The sequence below is a fragment of the Ostrinia nubilalis genome, chromosome 6 (genome assembly GCF_963855985.1).
Source record: "Ostrinia nubilalis chromosome 6, ilOstNubi1.1, whole genome shotgun sequence".
In the NCBI taxonomy this organism is placed as follows: Eukaryota; Metazoa; Arthropoda; class Insecta; order Lepidoptera; family Crambidae; genus Ostrinia; species Ostrinia nubilalis.
This window is the reverse complement of record NC_087093.1, coordinates 421,911-444,497: the sequence shown is the minus strand read 5'-3', so window position 1 is coordinate 444,497 and position 22,587 is coordinate 421,911. Positions and strand designations below refer to the sequence as shown.

General features: G+C 42.5%; 2 protein-coding genes across 2 annotated transcripts; both read left to right on the top strand.

Annotated features, from left to right (window-relative positions):
- The first annotated feature begins 1,790 nt into the window (after positions 1–1,790).
- Positions 1,791–6,599, top strand: LOC135072772 (U4/U6.U5 tri-snRNP-associated protein 1-like). Its single transcript, XM_063966808.1, has 5 exons — positions 1,791–2,057; positions 3,951–4,092; positions 5,149–5,360; positions 5,983–6,115; positions 6,482–6,599. The coding sequence occupies exons 1-5, from the start codon at positions 1,919–1,921 to the stop codon at positions 6,597–6,599; spliced, it is 744 nt and encodes a 247-aa protein (XP_063822878.1). The 5' UTR covers positions 1,791–1,918.
- Positions 6,600–6,895: 296 nt separating this feature from the next.
- LOC135072365 (U4/U6.U5 tri-snRNP-associated protein 1-like) lies at positions 6,896–22,319 on the top strand. The gene is made up of 11 exons (XM_063966262.1): positions 6,896–7,039; positions 8,104–8,214; positions 12,674–12,877; positions 13,818–13,946; positions 14,457–14,544; positions 15,340–15,488; positions 16,445–16,600; positions 17,494–17,599; positions 20,435–20,606; positions 21,073–21,301; positions 21,893–22,319. Exons 1-11 carry the CDS (start codon positions 6,896–6,898, stop codon positions 22,016–22,018), a joined length of 1,614 nt encoding a protein of 537 aa, XP_063822332.1. The 3' UTR covers positions 22,019–22,319.
- The last annotated feature ends 268 nt before the right edge of the window (positions 22,320–22,587 follow it).

Here is a 22,587-nt window from a genome sequence, read left to right as displayed (position 1 = left end):
ATTTACAGGATTTTCTCGAATTCGAAACTTTATGATACACCTTGTCGGACGTTAAAAATAAAATGGTTAAGTTTGCTCTTTTAAGATAAATCCCGTCTAGTAGTGTAAGCTCATATTGAGTACCCTCATGATTGAATACTCGCGACGTTTGAGATTCAAGATGCTAGCGATGCCAAAGGTGACTTAGATGGAACCACTTATGTTTATCCCCATTTAGATTAGTGAAGTGCGAAAGATACTACATGTAAGCAAATGAGAATGTTATGTCTATTTTTGAAATAAATTCGATCTAATAGCCTTTTTTTATACAAATTGACTTATTGTAAATACATATAATGCAATATAATTTCGAACATATCACAAAATCGAATTATGTAAATATTAGTAGAGTAAGTATTTTTATGCATTCCATTTTTATCTTTTAATGTTATTTGTATATTTTGCAAAATGTATTTAGTTGTCCAGACAAATGATGTAAGATGAAGAAGATTCCTATGTGGAGGACAAAATTGGTGATAAGATTGTTGGCTCAATTTTAAGGCTAAGCTCAAATTGTTATTTTATCGACAATAATGTTATCTACAAGCAATAATAACTAACACATTGGATTCCATGTCTAAAAGATGTGTTCTGCGCTTGCCAAAATATGCTATAAACTTTGCGAGGTGAAAGGTCTGTTAAAGTTATAAGTAATTTTATTTTTAAATCAATACATTTATATACTTTTTTAAACGAAGTTTTATTTTATAACTCGTGCTATTTTTAAGTGCAACCAATGCTTGTTTTAGACTCGTTATTGGAAGAGTGGCAGCGTCGGCCATGGAGTGGCGGGGTCGTTCAAGGCCCCTTGTGGTAAAGGGCGGCAAAATACTACAGAACACAATAAACGAACCCTGAATGGGTGGGACGATGATAAATTTTGACCAAAGCGGTACCTATCTAACGAAAATATCGATCTACCCTTATCGAGGGCTAGTCTGTGCCAGTGACTACTGCAAACCATACGATGAAACCACCCACTGGCAAAAAAAAAGCCACCGCAAATCAGTCTTCATTCTATTGGTCAACATTTTTTATTTCAGATTATTTTAGATGCATTGAAATCACGAAGAGTACTCTCATCATTTGTTATTATTTGTCAAAAGCAAATTAGATATTTTTTCAGATGCACCAAATCTTCAATTTGTTGCTAAGCTCGAAACAAACTTATTTTACCAGAGTGGCAAAAGACGCATCCATCAAAAACCCCGCTGTAAAAGATGCTATGCTGACGAGGTACGGGTTTAATCTGAGGTGTTAAATAAAACCAACCCGTTTGAAAGTTGCTCATCACATAAACCAATTTATTACATAAGTGATTTTGCAGGCTCTTTTCAACCACTGCTGCAACTTCTTTAATTTTTATTATAGCCAGAATCTATCTTAGAGCTTCCAATTCAACCTATGGTTGACTAGTTCCGGGGTCCCAGGGTCCCACAATTTGAATTCTGTTTTCATCAAGGCGGAGCGGAGCGGAGAAGAAAGGAAGTGTGTCGGGTGGATCCGTTTTTCTATAAAAGAACGGTGGCGCAGCGCGGTACAGGGAGCTATGTGGAGGGAGTGGAAAGATATGGATTTAATTAAAAATCTGATTGGTTAATTATAACACTTCTCCGCTTCCCTCCGCGTTGATGCATACAGTTTTTCTCAGAAAAAAATTAAGCTGTATAATTTTTGATGCCTTTGCTAAAAATGCCAATGACATTATAGAAAAAAATTCAACATGACAACTCCCAAATCAAAATGGCCGATTTGACACAATTTGACAAGTGAAGAGTTCAAGAGTTAACGTGAGAACGTGTTTATTTTTATTTTGAGATACTTGCAAGTATTTGGATATATTACAGCGGAATAATATATTGCAACAAAATATATTATAATGGGTTCTAAAAAGCATAAGAAAGAATCGAAAAAGAAGAAGCACAGGAGCCGATCTCGCTCACCTCTGGATGGCGAGGAACGCGAACGTAAACGCCATAAGAAACACAAAGATCGCAAAAAGGACCGCTCTCCAGACGGTATGTGTTTGTCCTAATTCAATATTTTGGACGTCAGTAGACGGTGATCATTTCATTCCCTAGATAAGCTTTCAAACTGTAATTAAAATGCGATGAATGTGGGTACCCACACACAAGATTGTAAAAACAAAATACCCATGAGATCATCATCGTCTGTGGCGGTTATCCCTGTTGATAAAATAATGGCATGTTTTGCTCGTTATTTCAGACTCGGTGGCATTCGTGATGGGCCACCGCGTCCCGAGCGCCGGCGCGGCGAGGTGGGTATGGTAGTGCCGTCGTCGACGAGCTTGGTGCTGCTGATTGATGAAGTGGAGATGTGTGTTTTGTAAAATTGTTCGTACCAATGAAGATACCCCATGTTTTCTTCAAAAAGTAAAAATCAATTGAACGGAATCATAATAATTTGGAAGTTACAAGGTCTATTTCGTTACAATCTTCTATCTCAAAACTTTGATCGTGTACATAATGCAAGACCAGTCGGTAGTGGTTATAAGATTTTATACAATAATAGTAGCTCTTATTAAAAAAATTATTAAGATGTAATCAAAAGATTACGGAACATGTTTCATAATAGGTAGTCATAGTCATAATTAGTGGTTAATAAAATATTGCAGTCAAAATAATAACACACACTTATCAAACAAGAAAGAGAATTTCCAGCATGGCTAAATGCTGACAATGTCTTCATTTGATTTATTTAGAAATGTTGATTAACGCAATTAATGTGTCTATCCTCTTACTCCTTTTCTTTTAAAATTATTTTATGAAAAGACTAAACTAAAAGATGCTTGTTGCCAAATAGTCACACTGTAATGAATAACACTGATTCGTTGGGGAAAAATCCCATCAAGTCGTACAAATTTTTTTTCTGTATGGCAATAAGTGGTGACTGAGTTTATTCCGGCGTTTCTTCTCAGCACTTGCCATATGTTTGTCTCGAAGCGCTGGTAGGGTCCAAAAGATAAGGAGACATGTAAAGTGCCCCATAAGGGCTACCTTTTCTTTTTTTATTATTTACATTTTGACGTTCATAAGTACCACTTGTGGTCTAAACTTTTTTTTTTTTTTGCTGTGTTCATTTGCAATCAGTCCCAAGACAATGAGCAAATCTGTTCTTTGATGCTGTCATGCGGAGTGGCTTCCCATTGGAAGCATCAACTCATCTGCTGCCCAGATCTACTGGCGATCCTCTAGCTCCAGGATATGATGACGTGTGGACTAAACTGAATAAAATATTCTGATTTTGATTTTATTATCAACCGGTAAACCTGTATTTTCTGACAGAAAGCCTGACATTATCTAAGAATTTTTTTTACATAATTTTGTTTCTTTCTAAAGAAACCTCTTTATCCTGACACTAGGTACTTAATGTATGTTGGGAAGATAGGTGTCCTGACGAGTAATAGTGCGACTTGATGTGATTTTTTTTCCCAGCAAGTCACAGTGTTACTCATTATGTGTGACTGGATGGGAACAAGCGCTATATGATGTGCCACAAGATCTTCAATTATTTCTATCATTTCTTTATTCATTCTTAGCTTTCAAATATTTGTGTTTCTGTCTATTTCACTATAAATAATTGGCACAAATCCTTGTATTAATCCTTGAATATCCACAAATTCTTCAATTGCTGTTTTGATTAACTTTAATTCTGATGTAAAGTGATAATGTGAGTGAAAGTCAGCATCAGTTTGATATTCTTAACAATACAAATCTTTGTAGAATATTATTCTATTTTATCCTTTATTTCATTCCATTGATCACACATACAAAATTAATTTGAACCGACCACTTCAATAATTAAATTTGTGGCCCAAATTTAATCTGAAGTGGGAGAATGTTTGGTGCAGGAGTGCAGGTAGTTGAAGCGTGCCTTTTCGTTGGTTGTAGTGGAGGAGGTGCCGGTGGACTCGCACCTGCGGCCGCCCAGCCCGCCGCCGCGCAGCCGCAGCGCCAGCGTCGACGTCGCCGAGCGGGAGCGAGAGCGTGACCGGCGCGCGAGGGAGGCGCACAGGGCACACAAGGATGACAGGTAAATTTACAAATTTACTAGTAGATTTACATGTATTCTATAGTCCGGTCGCCGAACACGTAAAATTTCGTCTAATGACCCCAAGCGGTCGCACAGTCGCAACAACAATATGATTACGCGCGAGCGATAAGGATGGGTAGCTTGGGGTCATTGGACGAAATTCTACGTGCTCGGCGACCGACTTAAGTAGGTCTACAGGTATTCTTCTACCAAATTAACTTTCTTGGCAGGCTTTATTTAGTAATTATTTTTTATTGTATGACTACTAGGCAGGTATTTGTCCAGTCAATGTTTAATAAGAGATGCCCAGAACATTGATATTGAGACGCCCGTGTGGCATCTCTAAGTACCTATTCACTTTTGCCTTGAAGAAACCCAGGTTTGTCTGGGAAAGATATCTGCAAATTGTAAGTTGCAGTCCCTGGCTGTTTGCTTTAAAGAAGAGTATGTGGCGACTATCCGCCACAATCTTAACTTGGACCCCCGCCTTAGATTTCTGAGCAATCCGCTTCCGCTCATGAAATTGGGCCAGCTCCGACTGACCGAACAAACGTTCGGCGCATGCGCGCTGCCGCCGCGGTACGCCTGCGTCGCTCGCGCACCCGTGGAGACGTATGCTGCCGTCTCGCTTCAACGCCGCTCATCGTTCCCCGCTCACTCATAGCCGTTGAAGAGAATTGGAAAATCGATGACACATTCTGTCTTCCGCGATCGTTGTGCTAACATCATTTGAATAATTCTCTCAATATAATTGTATTTTGATTAATTATTTGTTACTTGCGCCGTTAAATACAATTCTTAATTCGTTAATAATATTCTTCATTCTACCGTGTTCGCCCTACTATCATTTTCTTGCCTGTACTACCTAAAAATAATCTTAGTGATTATTATAATCGGAATATAATTCCGAGGACAATATATGGTCGGTTATTAGCAAATAACCCCCCATAAGTAATTTAAATAGAACATGATTTCAAAGTTTATCTATTTTTTTATGCACAAAAAGTCATGTATTTGACCTACCTATATCTATTCATTTGTTGTTATATTTGACAGCTTCGGAGACAAAAGTTTGGAGCCGGAGCGTCCTCGCGAGCGGGAGCGTGAGCCGTCTGGTGCGCGCTCGGGCTCGCCGGGGACCAGCTCGGGCGGCGCGGGGGCTGCGGGCGCGGGGGGCGGCGCGCAGGAGAGCCTGTCGGTGGAGGACACCAACCGGCTCCGCGCCAAGCTCGGCCTCAAGCCGCTCGAAGTCGCTGAGGCGCCCGCCGGTCAGTTACATTTCTATTATTTCTTTCAAATTATTTCGTAAATACAGGTGTCCCTGTACGAAATAATTTGAAGTAGTAAGTAGTGTCAAGCCGAAACCCAGAGGTAGAGGATGCTCTACCTCTGGGTAAAACTATAAAAAACCTCTAAACTATCAAAAGTCACGGTGATTTGGGTAGCCCTAGTGATGACTAGGACTACCCAAATCACCGTGACTTTTGATAGTTTTCGAGTTAGGATTTTTTTTACAACATAGAGCATTTTAGTTTACATTCGTGTTATGGATGTAAATACTTCTGAATCAGCTAGGCCTTAGTATTCATGTAATAATAATAAAAAAAATCAGGTATGTAACTTGACGATTCGCGCCACAGTGACCAAAAAAGTGCCTAAGCACAGACATTTACAACAATCATAACTCGAAAACTATCAAAAATCGCGGAACATACATGGAGGTGATTTGGATAGCCCTAGTGATGCTCTGCCTCTGGGCTTCGGCTTGACACCACTTTTTGGAACACCGTGTATAAATTTCATATTTTTGTGTTGCCTACATATTGTAATAATTGTGCAGTCCACTCCGCTCCATTCATATGACTATTTATTCTAATTTCTCCTCCACAGACGACGGCAAGTTCAAGGACGACCTGGGCGAGTTCTACCACAAGCCGGCCGCCAGCATCACGCAGCAGAAGAAGGCCGACAAGCTGCGCGAGCGCCTCGACGAGCGCCGCGAGAAGCGCAAGATCGAGCAGAAGTAAGTACTTATTGCATTATTAGGACTTGTGGCCGCAGTTTCTGGGTGGTTCCCATTGGCAAGATACTGAGGCGGTAACGGTTTGATGCAAATGTAGATATACCCAGCGATTATCGCTGTGTTGACCATTGCAGGGCCGGATTCATGATTTTTTCTAGGATGGGCACCCACTATTTGTCATAAGTGTATGTGTATATAATCATAAGTGCATAGCATAATGTTGTAGATGGTTACGACTTGTGCTGATGAGAACTTACTTGGGTGTGTAGTATTAGTATGTGTATTAACGTATTTTTTCAGTATTAAGTGAATTTTACTGTGACAAGTATTACAATGTTGTGTGCTAATGTTACCTTGTTATTTTAGGCTCAAAACAACTTTGCTGGCGGACGAAGATGACGGAGAGGATGCCCTCGCATGGGTGAAGAAGTCTCGCGAGATTGAAAAACAGAAACGAGACGCTGCTAAACGGGTAAGTTCATAATCTTTCATGGGATTAAAAATAAGTACACTTTAAATTAGACAACAGATTTATTTCTCATCACAGGTTTTTAGATATTTCACCAAATTAGGTAATTTTTTTTATCCACTACGAGGAAGCTCTTGGCCTTTTTCCGAAACAATATTATCAGCAAAGGTGGCATGGCATTGCAAGGGTTCATTTCTGCATGAAAGGGTATAGGGCAATACTATTATTGTGTCGACAACATACCTAGTATACCTATTACTTATTGTTAACTTCAGGCAGTTTTTTTTTTATTTATTTAACAAAAATTGTATATGCTGCAGGCGGCCATGCTGGACGAGATGGACGAGGTGTTCGGCGTGTCGGCGCTGGTGGCGGACGAGGCGCGCTCGGACCGCGCGCGCGCATACGGCGAGCGGCAGCTGCGCGGCCTGCGCGTCGCGCACGACCTCGACGCTGTGAGTTATAGTACAATGAGGGCTATCGTTTTTATACTTGACAGTTGGCACCCCTGGCGATTGACAGGACCTTACTCTACAGTGGCGCCATCTTGATGAGTGCAAATGCGACAGTCCTCCTACCACTTTAGCGCTCACAAGTTGGCGCCCCTGTCTTCGCGACTAGCAAGTGACAGGACCTTACTCTACAGTGACGCCAACTGGTGAGCGCTAAAACGATAGCCCTCATTATATTGCGACTCCTAGAGAGATCAGTGTAAGGCTCGGTTTCCTTCCACCAAGGCGCAGCGGAGCGGATGCGGAGAAAAGTAGAAATAATGAAATCTGATTGGTTATTCAAAACACTCATCCGCTCTGCTCTGCATTGGTGGAAACCGGGCCTCACACAAGACTCGCTAGTGCGTTGCCGGAACGTGCGAGTAATGGACTAAGAAGAGCCAGGAGAAGTTACGGGTAAAAGTGCAGCGGTACGATTATGGAGCAGCAACGCACTTTCTTTTTCGACAGTACACTCGTCAAGTCTCGTCCGAGAGCGAGCGAGCGACAGCGAGATACCCCGAGAGGTGAGTACTCGCATTCGGCCTGTTCGTAGTCTCTTAGTGAGAGTGTACTGCCGGCATTAAAAATTGCGTTGCGACATCGCAATCATTCCGCTGCAACTACACAGCGTACTGGCAACGGTCGTGTGACATTCCCTATGTGCATCTTCTACAGGGTGTTAGGTAAATGGGTATATGAGCCGACACTAGCCCATGTTAATATGGTCATATAAATGGTTATGGTGAAGTTAGAAAATTGATATCTTCATTTTAATTATTTTAATTTTCATACAAATCGGATTTAATAAAATTTATTTTGCACGAAAATTAAAAAAAATTAAATGATGATATCATATTTCTGACTTCACTATACCATTTATATGACCATGTTAACATGGGCTAGTGTCGGCTCATATACCCATTTACCTAACACCCTGTATAAGGTGAAATAAAAATCGGGGTAAGAGGATATTTTATTTATTTAATCTTGTATAGTTAATATAATTTGTTTGATCCCTTTCGCAGCTGGAGGAGGAGCGCGACGTGGTGCTGACGCTGGCGGACGCGCCCGTGCTGGCCGACGCCGACGACGTGCTCGTCAACGTCAACATCGTCGACACCGAGCGCTCGCAGAAGGTAACCACCGCAGCCTTACCTACTGTGTCTATTGCCGGCTTTTTCAAGTGTACATGTAAGGGCCCCTTACCCACGGCGACTTTTTGCAAAACGAGCGACAGCATCGCTACTCAAAGTCAAAGTCAAAATTTCTTTATTTGTTTAGACTAATAAATAGTTCTTACAAATCGTCATTTTGCTCTTAAGGAGCCTCTACATGTCTCATAATCTTTTTACCCTACCAGCGCTTCGAGACCAACATTTGGCAAGTGCTGAGAAGAAGCGCCGCAACAAACTCAGTCACCACTGTCTGCCGTGTGCGTCAGAACCGCGGGTGGGGTATCATGAAATCGAATGAAACATATTCTGGTATTTAGTAGTGTTTTACTATTATTTGATAGCGAAGATAAAAAATTTAGTACTTATCTATAAACAAAATTAAACGAAAAACAAAGTTCCACCGCCAACCTGACGTCAGGATGGCGGGTGGGTAGTTGAACGGTGTACAATACTTAGAAACTGTAAATGCCAATTTTTAGTATCTCTTCATTAAATAGATAAAATAATGTTAATTCTTATCTACGCCTTTTTATTTACTTGTGAAATATATTTTTTTCAATGTCGGAAGCCATACAAATTTTTTTTTTGTTTTGATTCAAAAGTTCTCTGATTAAAACAGCATTAAACGATAAATGAGGTGCACTGATATTTAATACATATCTACAAGTATTGCATAGTAGAGTAAAAAGATTTAGTAGTTCTACTAAATACAAGATGAAACGATTAACAAAGTCCGCCGCCGTCCATTCTGACATCAAGTTGGCGGGTGGAAATAAAACGGTTTAAAATGCATAAAGACTATAGATGTTAACTTATTATGATAGTCCTTTGGTAACTACTTACATTTATTTTAAAATTATAACTTTTAACATCTTTAAATATTATTTATTTCATTATTTTTAATAACCATTCTGTGCGCCCACATGTTAAGAGTCGCGGCTTAGATTAAATTATGGATTGTAATTTGTACTTAAATATGAGTAACTTGTTTTGTGAGCCTTAAATAAATAAATAATAAACCCTTGTTCCACATACTTTATGGAATGAGATCTAGTTGACGGGAGGGATGATCGGGATCACATTCTTTATTAGCCATGGAACATTTCTCTCGACAGAGTAAGAGCAATGAGAATGAGAAAATGTTTAAAATTACTGCGTTTCATCTTTTTAAGCTATTATTTAGGTACTTACCTACTTACTAGTAAACATTTACATAGGCGAAGTTCCTCAGAGCAGGGGGCGTAGTGTGAGTTTATGACAAACGCATTCGATGTCGACTGCAAAAGTAACAATAAACGTATGACAGCGAACCTAGCGGAAACTTTCAAGATCTAACTTCTTCTTTGATGTTAACTCACACTAAGTCCTCAGATGAGAATTCCTATCAAGACTGTAAATTATAGTTAGGAATATTGGCGGATATAATAATATTATAGTTAATTTAGAGATGATTATGAATAAATTATGTAAACAGCAGTTGTTTTATTTAAATATTTATAAATTGAGGAACTTCTATGTAAATGTTTACTAGTAAGTAGGTAGGTACCTAAATAATAGATTAAAAAGATGAAACGCAGTAATTTAAAACAGTTTCTCATTCTCATTGCTCCTACTCTGTCGAGAGAAATGTTCCATGGCTAATAAAGAATGTGATCCCGATCATCCCTCCCGTCAACTAGATCTCATTCCATAAAGTATGTGGAACAAGGGTTTATTATCAAATTACAATCCATAATTTAATCTAAGCCGCGACTGTTAACATGTGGGCGCACAGAATGGTTATTAAAAATAATGAAATAAATAATATTTAAAGATGTTAAAAGTTATAATTTTAAAATAAATGTAAGTAGTTACCAAAGGACTATTATAATAAGTTAACATCTATAGTCTTTTTTATGCATTTTACACCGTTTTATTTCCACCCGCCAACTTGATGTCAGAATGGACGGCGGCGGACTTTGTTAATCGTTTCATCTTGTATTTAGTAGAACTACTAAATCTTTTTACTCTACTATGCAATACTTGTAGATATGTATTAAATATCAGTGCACCTCATTTATCGTTTAATGCTGTTTTAATCAGAGAACTTTTGAAACTAAACAAAAAAAAATTTTTGTATGGCTTCCGACATTGAAAAAATATATTTCACAAGTAAATAAAAAGGCGTAGATAAGAATTAACATTATTTTATTTATTTAATGAAGAGATACTAAAAATTGGCATTTACAGTTTCTAAGTATTGTACACCGTTCAACTACCCACCCGCCATCCTGACGTCAGGTTGGCGGTGGAACTTTGTTTTTCGTTTAATTTTGTTTATAGATAAGTACTAAAATTTTTATCTTCGCTATCAAATAATAGTAAAACACTACTAAATACCAGAATATGTTTCATTCGATTTCATGATACCCCACCCGCGGTTCTGACGCACACTGTCTGCCGGTTAATATAAATAAATAGAAATAGCAGTAGTAGGTACTATCGGGGACTCGAACGCCTTGACACCTTAAGGGCCTAAATTGTTTGCACACACACGCTCGATTATGCTCCGCCCCCGTTCATTCATGTTTCGGGTCTAAGCAGCGTCGGCGCACCACTGTAGATGTTTGCCCTAGCAAACCAAGCTCTATGTAAAGCATTTAGGATTGAGTATTGCTTATTACCCGCATCCGTAGCGCTCGTTTGGCAACGTCGCATTTTAGTCAATTTGAAACCCAATAAAGAATCGCTACAAAATATTATATGAGGCTTCGTGTAAAATTTGAACTAGCGATTGCCCGATCGGGTCACAAAATTGCTATCGCACATTCCGAGGTAACTATGCAATTTCCCGAGAAAAAAGTAGCCTTTTCTACAATTATTGTTGATATTATGAGTGTAAATCTCATGATATTAGTTTAGCTAGTTAGGGCGAGAAATACAAAATCATACAGTTACTTTCGAATTTTACTTATTTAATAGGTATTTAATTTATTCGGAACTTATAATTTAAAACAATATGTTATTGAATTAATTAGTAAAGAGTTAAGGAATATTTGTGGCTTAAAAACAATTATTGTAAGATCTGGCTATAACTTTCTTAAATCCTTGAATGTAAATAAAAACTTATAATAGGTTTCTATTTATTTTTAATGCATATTTTGTTTTCCGTTTTAAAGAAAGACTTATCTACGTTATTAAAATTTTATATAAATATTGCACTAGGTAGCAATGATCCAGGTAATTGGTTATCGTAAATATTATAATATTAACTTATTTTTATTTCAAATTCAATTTTTTATTGCACATTAAGTGTCTTTACACAAGGTCTTAAATCAATAACAATTAAACTTCAAACTAAATAATACTTAAACAGTTAACAATGTATAGATAAGTTTGTAAGTAAATATAAGAATTATTTTGAGAGGCATGGTTCAGTAATCGAGCGGAGGTCAATAAAAAGGCAATCAAACAGTCCAATTACTAGCACGGGTCAACACAAATCAATCGGTTATTGATCACGAAACTTCACAAAAAAACAAAGGAGAGAATATGTCGACAGATCGCCAAAGCAGACAGACCTCGTATAAAAACACAATATTAAAAAAAATACATATCTATTTGTTTGTAACCAAATTCTATTATTAAAATTCTAAGGCTGAGTTGCACCATCTTACTTTAACTTTAACAAACGTCAAAATTCTGTCAAACTCCATACAAAAAGCACCGGTTACCGTTATAGTTACGGTCAAAGTTAGGTGGTGCACCACCTAACTAAAACACCACCACCTAACTCAGCCTAAAACTAAGAAAGATTGAAGAAAAAGAAACATTTCGTTTTAAACCTTAACCGTATGACAATAAAGTGCACAATGGTATTTCGTATTGCAACCTAAGCCCTGATTGTCTCTTATTGGTCGTAGTAAAAATATAGTAAAATGCGTAACCAATTAGAGACGGGGTGAGCACGTGACCGGAGCGATGCGCTTACGCTAAAATTTCTACAAAGTGGTCAGGCGGAAGAGTCCCCGATAGTACATTCGATTCAGGAGCAGTTCACTGAATTTACCATGCATTCTTGTATAGTGTATAATGGGTATACAAAATTGCGTTGTATATTAAACAAGGTAGTGACGTGCTAATATCTAGACTTACAGATTACATACTTACTTACTTACTAACGCCCGGATGCAAACGCGTCGGACGACATCGGGGAGAGAACGGAGGGAGGGTTACTAAGTCGCGTTTGCATCGCGACAGAAGCGCGTTTATGTGGGCGAGGGCACACAGCTAGCGACCGCATTGCGACTATCGATGCGAACGCGCGACAAAATCGCTACTGCATCGCTACAAAAAGTCGCCGTGGGCGAGGAGCCTTACACGTGGCTACAGCTGGCTCTTCTAATATGACGTGTAATAATAATAAACATTTAATTTGCAGAACATCCTAAACCGCAAGAAAGCCAAAAGCGGGTACCAGGCGTACGACGACGAGGAAGAGATGGAGGCGGCCGCGCTGGGCTACCGCAAGCCGGTGCTGGCCAAGTACGACGAGGAGATCGACAAGGACGCGGCCGCGCGCGCCCGCGGCTTCGTCATCGGCGACCACGCCGCCATCGAGGCCAAGCGCTTCCGCGACATGTTGGTGAGTGGCACCGTACCCTTGTCAGGTAGACAAGCAGCCTTGTCCGTCATAGACAAGGAGCCTTGTTTTCATAGACATCATACAAGGAGGCTCTTGTATCTGACAAGGCTCGCCTTGCCTATGATGACGGAGGTTCCTTGATTAATGCAGGGAGCCTTGTCAGATACAAGGAGCCTCCTTGTTATATACAAGGAGCCTCCTTGTCATATACAAGGAGCCTCCTTGTCATATACAAGGAGCCTCCTTGTCATATACAAGAAGCCTCCTTATCATCATGGACAAAGGAGCCTTGTCAGATACCTTAAGGAGCCTCCGTCATCGTAGACAAGCAGCCTTGCGTAGACAAGCAGCCTTGTTATTCTAGACAAGGAACCTTTTCAGATACTAGGAGCCTCATCATAGACAGCCTTGTCAGATACAAGAGGCCTCATCAAGGACAATGAGCCTCCCTGTCATCATAGACAAACAGCCTTGTCAGATACACGGAGCCTCCCTGTCATCATAGATAAGCAGCCTTGACAGATACAAGGAGCCTCCCTGTCGTCATAGGCAAGGAGCCTCCCTGTCGTCATAGACAAGGAGCCTCCCTGTCATCGTAGGCAAGGAGCCTCCCTGTCGTCATAGACAAGGAGCCTCCCTGTCGTCATAGACAAGGAGCCTCCCTGTCATCATAGACAAGGAGCCTCCCTGTCATCATAGACAAGGAGCCTCCCTGTCGTCATAGGCAAGGAGCCTCCCTGTCATCATAGACAAGGAGCCTCTCTGTCATCATAGACAAGCAGCCTTGTCAAGGAGAACAAGACAAGACTAGACAAGCAGCCTTGTCCTTGACATCATACAAGGAGCCTCCTTGACATCATATACAAGAGGAAGGGGAACAAGGGGGTGTCTGTGTCGTTTAATAAATGAAACAAGCAAGTAATAATGTATTGTTTGGCAGCGACAAGAGCGGCTGGCGGGCGGCGTGGAGAAGCGGCTGGAGTCGCTGCAGCTGCCGCCGCTGCAGCTGGCCACCGACTACCTGGACGAGCACGAGATCAGCGCCAAGTTCAAGAAGACCAAGAGGAAGGTACGTCGCTGCAGCTGCTTTGTTGTATTGAAGAGGACAGACGTGTGTAACGTTTAATAATGCGCATTCTAAAGCCTGGTCCGTGAGCACGTAGAATCCCGTCCAATGACCCCAAGCTACCCATCCTTATCGCTCGCGCGTAATTATATTGCTGTCGCGACTGTGCGACGGCGCCCGCAGTGAGTGTGCGAGCGCGACAGCAACACAATTACGCGCGAGCGATAAGGATGGGTAGCTTGGGGTCATTGTACAAAATTCTACGTGCTCACGGACCAGACTATAATAACTTATTGAAAACATCTCAGACTGGATTGCATGATGCATCACCATACTTTAACTTTGACAAACGTCAAAAATCACCGGTTCATTAAAATTACGGTCAAAGCTAGGTGGTGCAACTCAGCCTTAAACTTAAAAAACAAAAGTTTAAATTACATACATGATCTCAGACAAAAACAGGCTTACATTAGTTTAAACACATACAATAAATAATTTATTTGGTTTTCGCAGGGTAAAATTCGTAAGAAGGCCAAACAAGAACCGATAGACGTGGATGACTACGAAGCGGGTACGGCGCCATTGGAGACAGATGATACAGGTACAAAAATATATTTCTATACAGGGTGGAATTTTGTAATGCCACCTGGAGGGAAAGTACTCTTAATACCGTAGATGTAAATTTTTACTGAAAGAAAACATTCCTTTATTTTTGAAAAGAAAGAGAACTGCATTCAAAGATTTTCCAAAAGTTTTCGAAAATTCACTATCATACCATACAATTTTCTGTAAAATAATTAAAATAATTTAAGATTTCATGGTTTTCCTTTCATTTGATTTATCAAGTTTGTTAGAGAGATTTCATCCTTATAGTTAACCCTAACGATCGATGTAATAAAAATACAGGGTGTAATTTTTTACAGATTTTAGTTGGTTCGATTCCCGGGTGTGACAAGCAAATTTTTGGAAATCTGAATGCAGTTCTATTTCTTTTCAAAAATAAAGGAATGTTTTCTTTGAGAAAAATTTTCTATCTACAATATTAAGAGTACTTTCCCTCCAGGTGGCATTACAAAATTCCACCCTGTGCCCTGTATTATATCAGAGTAAATACAAATGAGTAGGTCATCTTCATAAAAACGCCCGAGCGCGGTTAGTATGTGAGCACGCCAATACGTATGCGGCGCGCACGCACACACTGTCAAAATTTAGCGGTGAGTTGCCCCGAATTTTGTCAGTGTGTGCGTGCGCGCCGCATACGTATTGGCGCGCGCTCACATACAAACCGCGCTCGGTGCGTTTCTATGAAGATGACCAACTCATTGATTATATCTTCTCAATTTACGCTTACATGTAGAAGAATGAAGCAACTGATGTTTATGTTGTGTATCTACAGAGGTGGGCGGCACGAGCGCAGGCGGGTCCCAGCGCGGAGCCCTGGTGGAGGACGAGGCGGAGGCGGAGCCCGACGCGGAGCTGCAGGCGGCGCTGGCCCGCGCGCGCCGCATGCGCCAGGCCGCCGCCACCGCGCGCGCCATGCCCAAGGTCAGCCACGCCAAGCCAAGTTTAGCTAAGGGCGTGCGCGCAACGGCAGGTCTCGTCAACTCGGCGGGCCTGTCGGGCAACCCGTAACCCACGATTGAGTGGGCCGGGGGCCGTCGAGGCGTTTGCCCGGGCCCATTCTTTGGAGGGCCGCTCTCGGTACTTCTCTGATCAGCAGAGCTGACCGAGCAGCGGCATAGAGCAGACCGTAACCCGCTACGGCGGGCCGGGGGTCCTGTTTTAAGGGCCGCGAGGAGAAAACCTCTATAAAAAACAACTGGAGGAGGGGATTGGGGGTTCCCTCGAAACCAGAGAGGCGGAGCTGCGGACGAATGTCCAACCAGGACAATAACTCGCAGCTCCGTTTCTTTGGGCTCTGGTGGAAACCGTCGGGTTTTTGTGGGTAGGCCCCGCCTTTAGTGGGTAGGCGGGCAGAGTCCCACATAACCCACTGGCTGTCCCCATAGACTAGTGGGTAATGGGTATGCGCAAAGCATTTCCCGACGAAAAAAAAAGGGTTTGCGCGCAAAAGTGACTTTTGTCGCTGTCCCGTCGCTACGGTGCGCTTCTGCATACATCTTCATCCATGGACACAAGTCACCCGTGCGCGCACTCCCTAACTGCGCACGTCGCTGAAATACGACTCCCTCCCAAATTGCACATCTCCCTGCGTTCACCCCATCCGTAACAGAGCGTCATAATGCACGTGACGTTACAGCTCCCAGGTAACTGTAAGTTAGTTAACTCGAACATGACACGTCTTACCTGTACATCAGTTTAGTCGTGTCAACTTAGGCTAGGTTGCACCATCTTACTTTAACTTTGACAAACGTCAAAAATCTGTCAAACTCCATACAAAAACACCGGTTATCGTTATAGTTACGGTCAAAGTTAGGTGGTGCAACTCAGCCTTGATGTCGCATAAAGTAAATGTAATAATAAATGATGAAACAATACAGGTGGAAGAGATCCTGGAGAGCGTGAAAGAGGAGGTAAAAGAGGAAATTGAAGAAGCACCGGAGGGCTGCATGGTGCTGGACGCCACGGCCGAGTTCTGCCGCACGCTGGGCGACGTGCCCTCCTACGCCGGCGCCCGCGCCGAGCGCGCGCCCGCGGTAAACACGCCTACTTTCCTTCTAAAGCCTGGTCCGTGAGCACGTAGAATTTTGTCCAATGACCCCAAGCTACCCATCCTTATCGCTCGCGCGTAATTATATTGCTGTAGCGATTGTGCGACGGGCGCCCGCAGTGAGTGTGCGAGCGCCATAGCAACATAATTACGCGCGAGCTATAAGGATGGGTAGCTTGGGGTCATTGGACAAAATTCTACGTGCTCACGGACCAGGCTTTAGAAGCTTCCTTGGTTGTGTAACACATTGATGAGCTGCCACACTGGGGGATTGCAAGCGTTTTCAAGGCGACGCGGCGGAGTTTTCGTCGTCGGCGCTCTGCTTTGGAACCGCTTGTAATCCGCCAGAGTGGCAAGCCCCTAAAGATCAGCGCACATAGAAGCAAGAATCGCGGAAAAGCGATCGCCTCCCGGCGCGATATGTGTCTAGTGCTTTGGATCGCTTTCCCGCCCTTTCGGTCTGTGTGCGCTTACCTTTTCTGTTGCATAATATACAACGCGTCCTGAAATTAGCACGTCACTAATATGTTTCACGCGTTTCAAACCCTCTGGTGTCAGATAGACGTACTAATTTTGGGGCACCTGAATATTCGCACAACTGCTAAGAGAGCAGCTCGCTAATAAGGAGCGTACAAGCCAATGAGGGCTATCGTTTTAGCGCTCACCAGTAAGGTCCTGTCACTTGCTAGTAGCGTAGACAGTGGCGCCAATTTGGGAGCGCTAAAGTGGTAGGTGGACTATCACATTTGCACTCATCAAGATGGCGCCACTGTAGAGTAAGGTCCTGTCAATCGCCAGGGGTGCTAACTGTTAAGTATAAAAACGATAGCCCTCATTGATTACATTTAAACGAGACTTATTTCCCTTGTTGCCCGGCAGGAGGCGGCGTTCGACGACATGGAAGTGGAGGGCGCGGCGGAGGCCCGCGGCGGCGCCTGGAGCCGCGTGGACGTGGGCAGCGACCAGCCGCCCGACATCGCCGCCGGTAACATACAAACATTATTTCATAGCTGTTAGTACGGTCAGGAAGCCAGTCTCCGCACAAACGGGAAGCCGACTGCCGCCATACCGATAGATAAGCTACATTTTAAGCGTGGTACCGGTGGCGGCCATACGAAAAAAATCTAACCGATCACATGGCGCCCACTAATGATGTTGGTGACTGGTGGCCCCGTTTGCGCGGAGCCTTATACTCGTTTTCACCATCAACCCCTAATTTTTAAGTGACCCCTATGAAAACAAAATTCCTGTCAAGTGTTACCATAGGGGTCACTTCAAAATTAGGGATTGATGGTGAAAACGGGCATTAGGCAGGCCGCTTTTTGACTTGTCGGCGCGGCAGCGACACGACATCAGCAACGATTCACACAGCATTTCAATGGATCATTCCTGATGTAAGTCAGTGCCGCGCATGCCGCGCCAATCGGGAACGCTCCATTGAAATATAGGCGCTCGGTAAACTCTGCTGCATATGCCGAGCGTGCTGATGTCGTGCCGCTACCGCGCCGACAATTCAGAAAGCTACCTTATATGATTTGTAGTACCAAATCGTTACATCGGATGAATGAATGCTCTAAACTTTCCGACTTTATTTCATGTAAAGCTTGTGGAAAAATAGGCTGGTTTTAGTGTCACGCGGACTGTCAGTGCGGATCGCTCCGCACAGCCGATCTGTATGAACTGCTAGGAAGCGGAACGGACCGGACCGCATTACTCTAAAACTCTCCCTAGATCATACAGATTGGCCGTGCGGAGCGGGTCCGCACTGGACGGTCCGCGTGACACTAAAACCAGCATTAGGCTTGATTTCCTCCTACGCTGACGTCGGTCGCGTACATCGGTCAAGCGTACGAATAAACACAATGTTCTATGAAGCACCGCACAGCAACGCCGTCGTCAGCGGCAGATGATTACATAGAACTAGTGTGTAATCGTGCGCGCCGCTGACGTCGGTGCGTCTTTCCATTCTATACATAGCCAGAACGCAAGGGTGTGAAACTAATCGAGTATAGTTTGGATATGACTTTTTTTACTAAGCTCCTCCAAACTATACACGACCAGTACGCATACGCTGCGTACTGCTCGCGTATACTTTGTAGTGACTTAGGTCAATTATCTTCCTCCAAAATATACATCGCCAGTACGCATACGGACTAATCATGTATGTATTGTAATAAGTGCGTGATTACAATTTATACGCGAGTAGTTGCATGCTAGTCATTTTGACTTATTGACCTCTCTTTCTATTACATACTAGCTTTCCGCCCGCGGCTTCGCTCGCGTGGAATTTTGTCTGTTACAGAAAAACAATATCGCGCGCGTATTTGCTCACCGTTTAGACCTACCCTGGACTACGACAAACATTTTAAAACCAATATCAGCTCAATCGGCCCAGCCGTTCTCGAGTTTTAATCAGACTAACGAACATCAATTCATTTTTATTTATACAGGGTGTTAGGTAAATGGGTATATGAGCCGACACTAGCCCATGTTAATATGGTCATATAAATGGTATGGTGAAGTCAGAAAATTGATATCTTCATTTTAATTATTTTAATTTTCATACAAATCGGATTTTATAAAATTTATTATGTATGAAAATTTAAAAATATAAAATTATGATATCAAATTTCTGACTTTACCATACCATTTATATGACCATGTTAACATGGGCTAGTGTCGGCTCATATACCCATTTACCTAACACCCTGTATAGATAGATTAATTCATATCTGCGTGTCTACTTTAAACATTGAATCATCTTACGACACATGTCATTGTTTTGATAAAGGATTTTTTGGTGTTTCTTATTCTGCCATAGAAAAGATATTTGTTTTGGGGCTGATATTTCACCAATTGTAGGTATGGAAATATGTCAAAATGATTTTGTTCTTGAGATAAAAGTTAATAAATAAAATAAATAATAAATAAATATCCTTAGACATTTTACACTGCGCTTCTAGTCCCAAACTAAGCAAAGCTTGTACTATGGGTACTAGACAACGGATATAAACATAATTAAATACTTTTTTTTGTAAATACATACTTATTATACATAGAAAACACCCAGTCCAATACAAACAAATATGTTCATGCACACAAATGTTTGTACTGTGCGGGAATCGAACCCGCTACCACTTCGAACCACTACACCAAACGGCCGACAATACAAACCTAGCATTTAAAGTCTCGCATAATATTGTATTTAATGCGCGTTGAACTTTCTTCTCTCACTCTCTCTCATATTAATTAAATTGTTATTTAATTTGAAATCTACCTAATCAATTTAATTTCAAAAACCACTTACAATAGTTTTAAAAATCTAGATTTATTATAGATTCAGTAAAATAATAATATTTTATGTAATAATATCAAATAAATGTAATTTTAAATATAGTTCCATATTTTACTGAATTTTACTAAATCAATATCAACTAAACACACTCTAGTCAAGTGTAAGTGGTGTAGTAGAAACTAATCGAGTATAGTTTGGAGATGACTTTTTTTACTAAGCTCCTCCAAACTATACACGATCAGTACGCAAAATTCGTGTATAGTTTGGAGTCACAGATTTACAAACAGGCACTCCGAAATATACACGAGCAGTTTCCTATGGGTGCGTTCTGGCCATGTATAGAACGGAAAGACGCGACGTCGGTCATCGATGTCAGCCTAAAAGGAAATCAAGCCTTAGAGTAATGCGGTCCGGAGGAATCGCTCCGCTCCCTAGCAGTTCATACAGATCGGCTGTGCGGAGCGATCTGCACTGACAGTCCGCGTGACACTAAAACCAGCCTTAACGTTTACCGTTTGCTTGCAGGCGCGTCAGTGGGCTTGGAAGCGGAGCCGGCGCTGGGCGCGGGCGTGGCGGGCGCGCTGCGGCTGGCGCTCAGCAAGGGCTACCTGGAGCGCGCCGGGCCCGCGCCGCCCGCGCGCGCGCCGCACCACCTGCTCGCCGCCCGCCACTACTCCATCGAGGACAAGGCGCTCGGGTCTGCGAAACATTCCATAACATGCTTCTTTTATAAAGCGTTTCATCCACGAAAACGCGCCACACCAATTTTTGGTCGATGTGCGGGGAGTTTAATCCGAGCGTCATTATTGTGTAGTGTGCGCGTGCACTCATGGATAATTTAGCGTGTACCAATAACACTCAAACATTAGCGGAAGAATGGTGGGGCGCGTCTTCGTGGATGAACGTTCTATACACATTATCTACGATATCCCAACACGACAATATCTCGAAGTCTTATCGTTGAAGTGCACAAATTCGTCAAAAACCTCAGTCGATGAGTGTCCCTCCCTTAAGGGAGCAATACATTCCGAATCAAATATGCCGCGTGCACTGATCAACATCGTCGTCGTGGCTGGTTACAATATTGTGTTGTAGATTTTCACAATACAACATCGCATCGTGATTTTTATGAGACCTAAAAATACCAATAACATTATCAACAGCGAGGACGACAAGTACGGGCGGCGCGAGCGCGGCGGGCACTCGGGCCCGCTGCAGGACTTCCGCGAGAAGAGCAACTTCCGGCCCAACATCAAGCTGGAGTACGTGGACGACGACGGCCGCCCGCTGTGCCCCAAGGAGGCCTTCCGCTACCTGTCGCACAAGTTCCACGGCAAGGGGCCCGGCAAGAACAAACAGGAGAAGCGCATCAAGAAGGCCGTGCAGGAGGGCGTGAGTGCACCCGCTGACTACTATCGGGCTTGACGCAGACCGTCCAATTCGCATTTCGTCACGAATTCAAAATCAACTTTTACCTCAGTGACCATTTTGCTAATGGGACAGTTTGCGTCAAACCCTATCTTTGCCCTCTGTCCCTCATGGTCCCTCAAAGTATTATCTAATTCGAAACTAATTGTAGAAACGACCGTAAGAGCCTTGCCACACTGGCGGATTACAAGCGTTTTCAAAGCGGAGCGGCAACGCAGCGAACACCCCGCGGGTGCGCGGCGGACACGAGGCGGAAACGTTAAGCCGGGTCCAGACATGTATCATTTGCCCGATCCGATCACCGTATCCGTATCGTCGACGCGTATCATGATCGCATATGTGGACGGGTTATTACCCGGTTATTAACCTCTTTAAGCATCCGTGACGTGTTCGCCGCGGAGCCGCGGCGTTTTTGCTGCGTCACCGCTTAAAAACGCTTACAATTCGCTAATGTGGCAGCTCACTAAACATGCCTACGACATGCATGTTGGTGTGGACGAGGCAAAAAAAAAATTAATAAATGCGCACCTTATAACCGACGCGTTGTCTGTGCAGCTGATGAAGAAGATGAGCTCGACGGACACGCCGCTGGGCACGCTGCAGATGCTGCAGGACAAGCAGCGCGAGACGCACTCCGCCTACATCGTGCTGCAGGGCGCCAAGCGCGAATCCGGCGCCTAACCGCTCCCGGCTGCCAGCCCATCGGCGCTGAAATTAATTACCAATACATTCTCAAAAATACATTTCATATGACTTTCATTGGTTACAGTTTATTAAGTACAAAATGTAAATGAAATCACCTCTCTTGAGATTCCAAAGTATGCTTTTATAAAGGTAGTTTTCAAAGTAAAACTTGAGGTACACCTGCACAGAAGTGTACATTTTGAAATTTACCGTAACCACTAATGTATTTGATGTTTGGAACAGTGCAAGATGTACATTTTCGCAACTTATTCTGAAATAAAGAATGGATTATAAATTATTTTTTTGTTTTTTATTTACGCCACAAAAAAAATGATTAAAAAATTAACACAATAGTAAAACAGTCCCCTAGACAAGTTACAGTATTTTTTTTAATGGCTCGCGCGGCTTCCGCATGATCCCTCCGAAAAGCGGATACCGATAATTAAGAGTAGGCGCACACCGTTGATTTTTAGTTGGCCGATAGTTTAGATTTTAAATTGTATGAAGAATCGGCCAAATCGAATCGGCGTAGTGTGCGCACTCCCATACATGCCCATACTGATCAA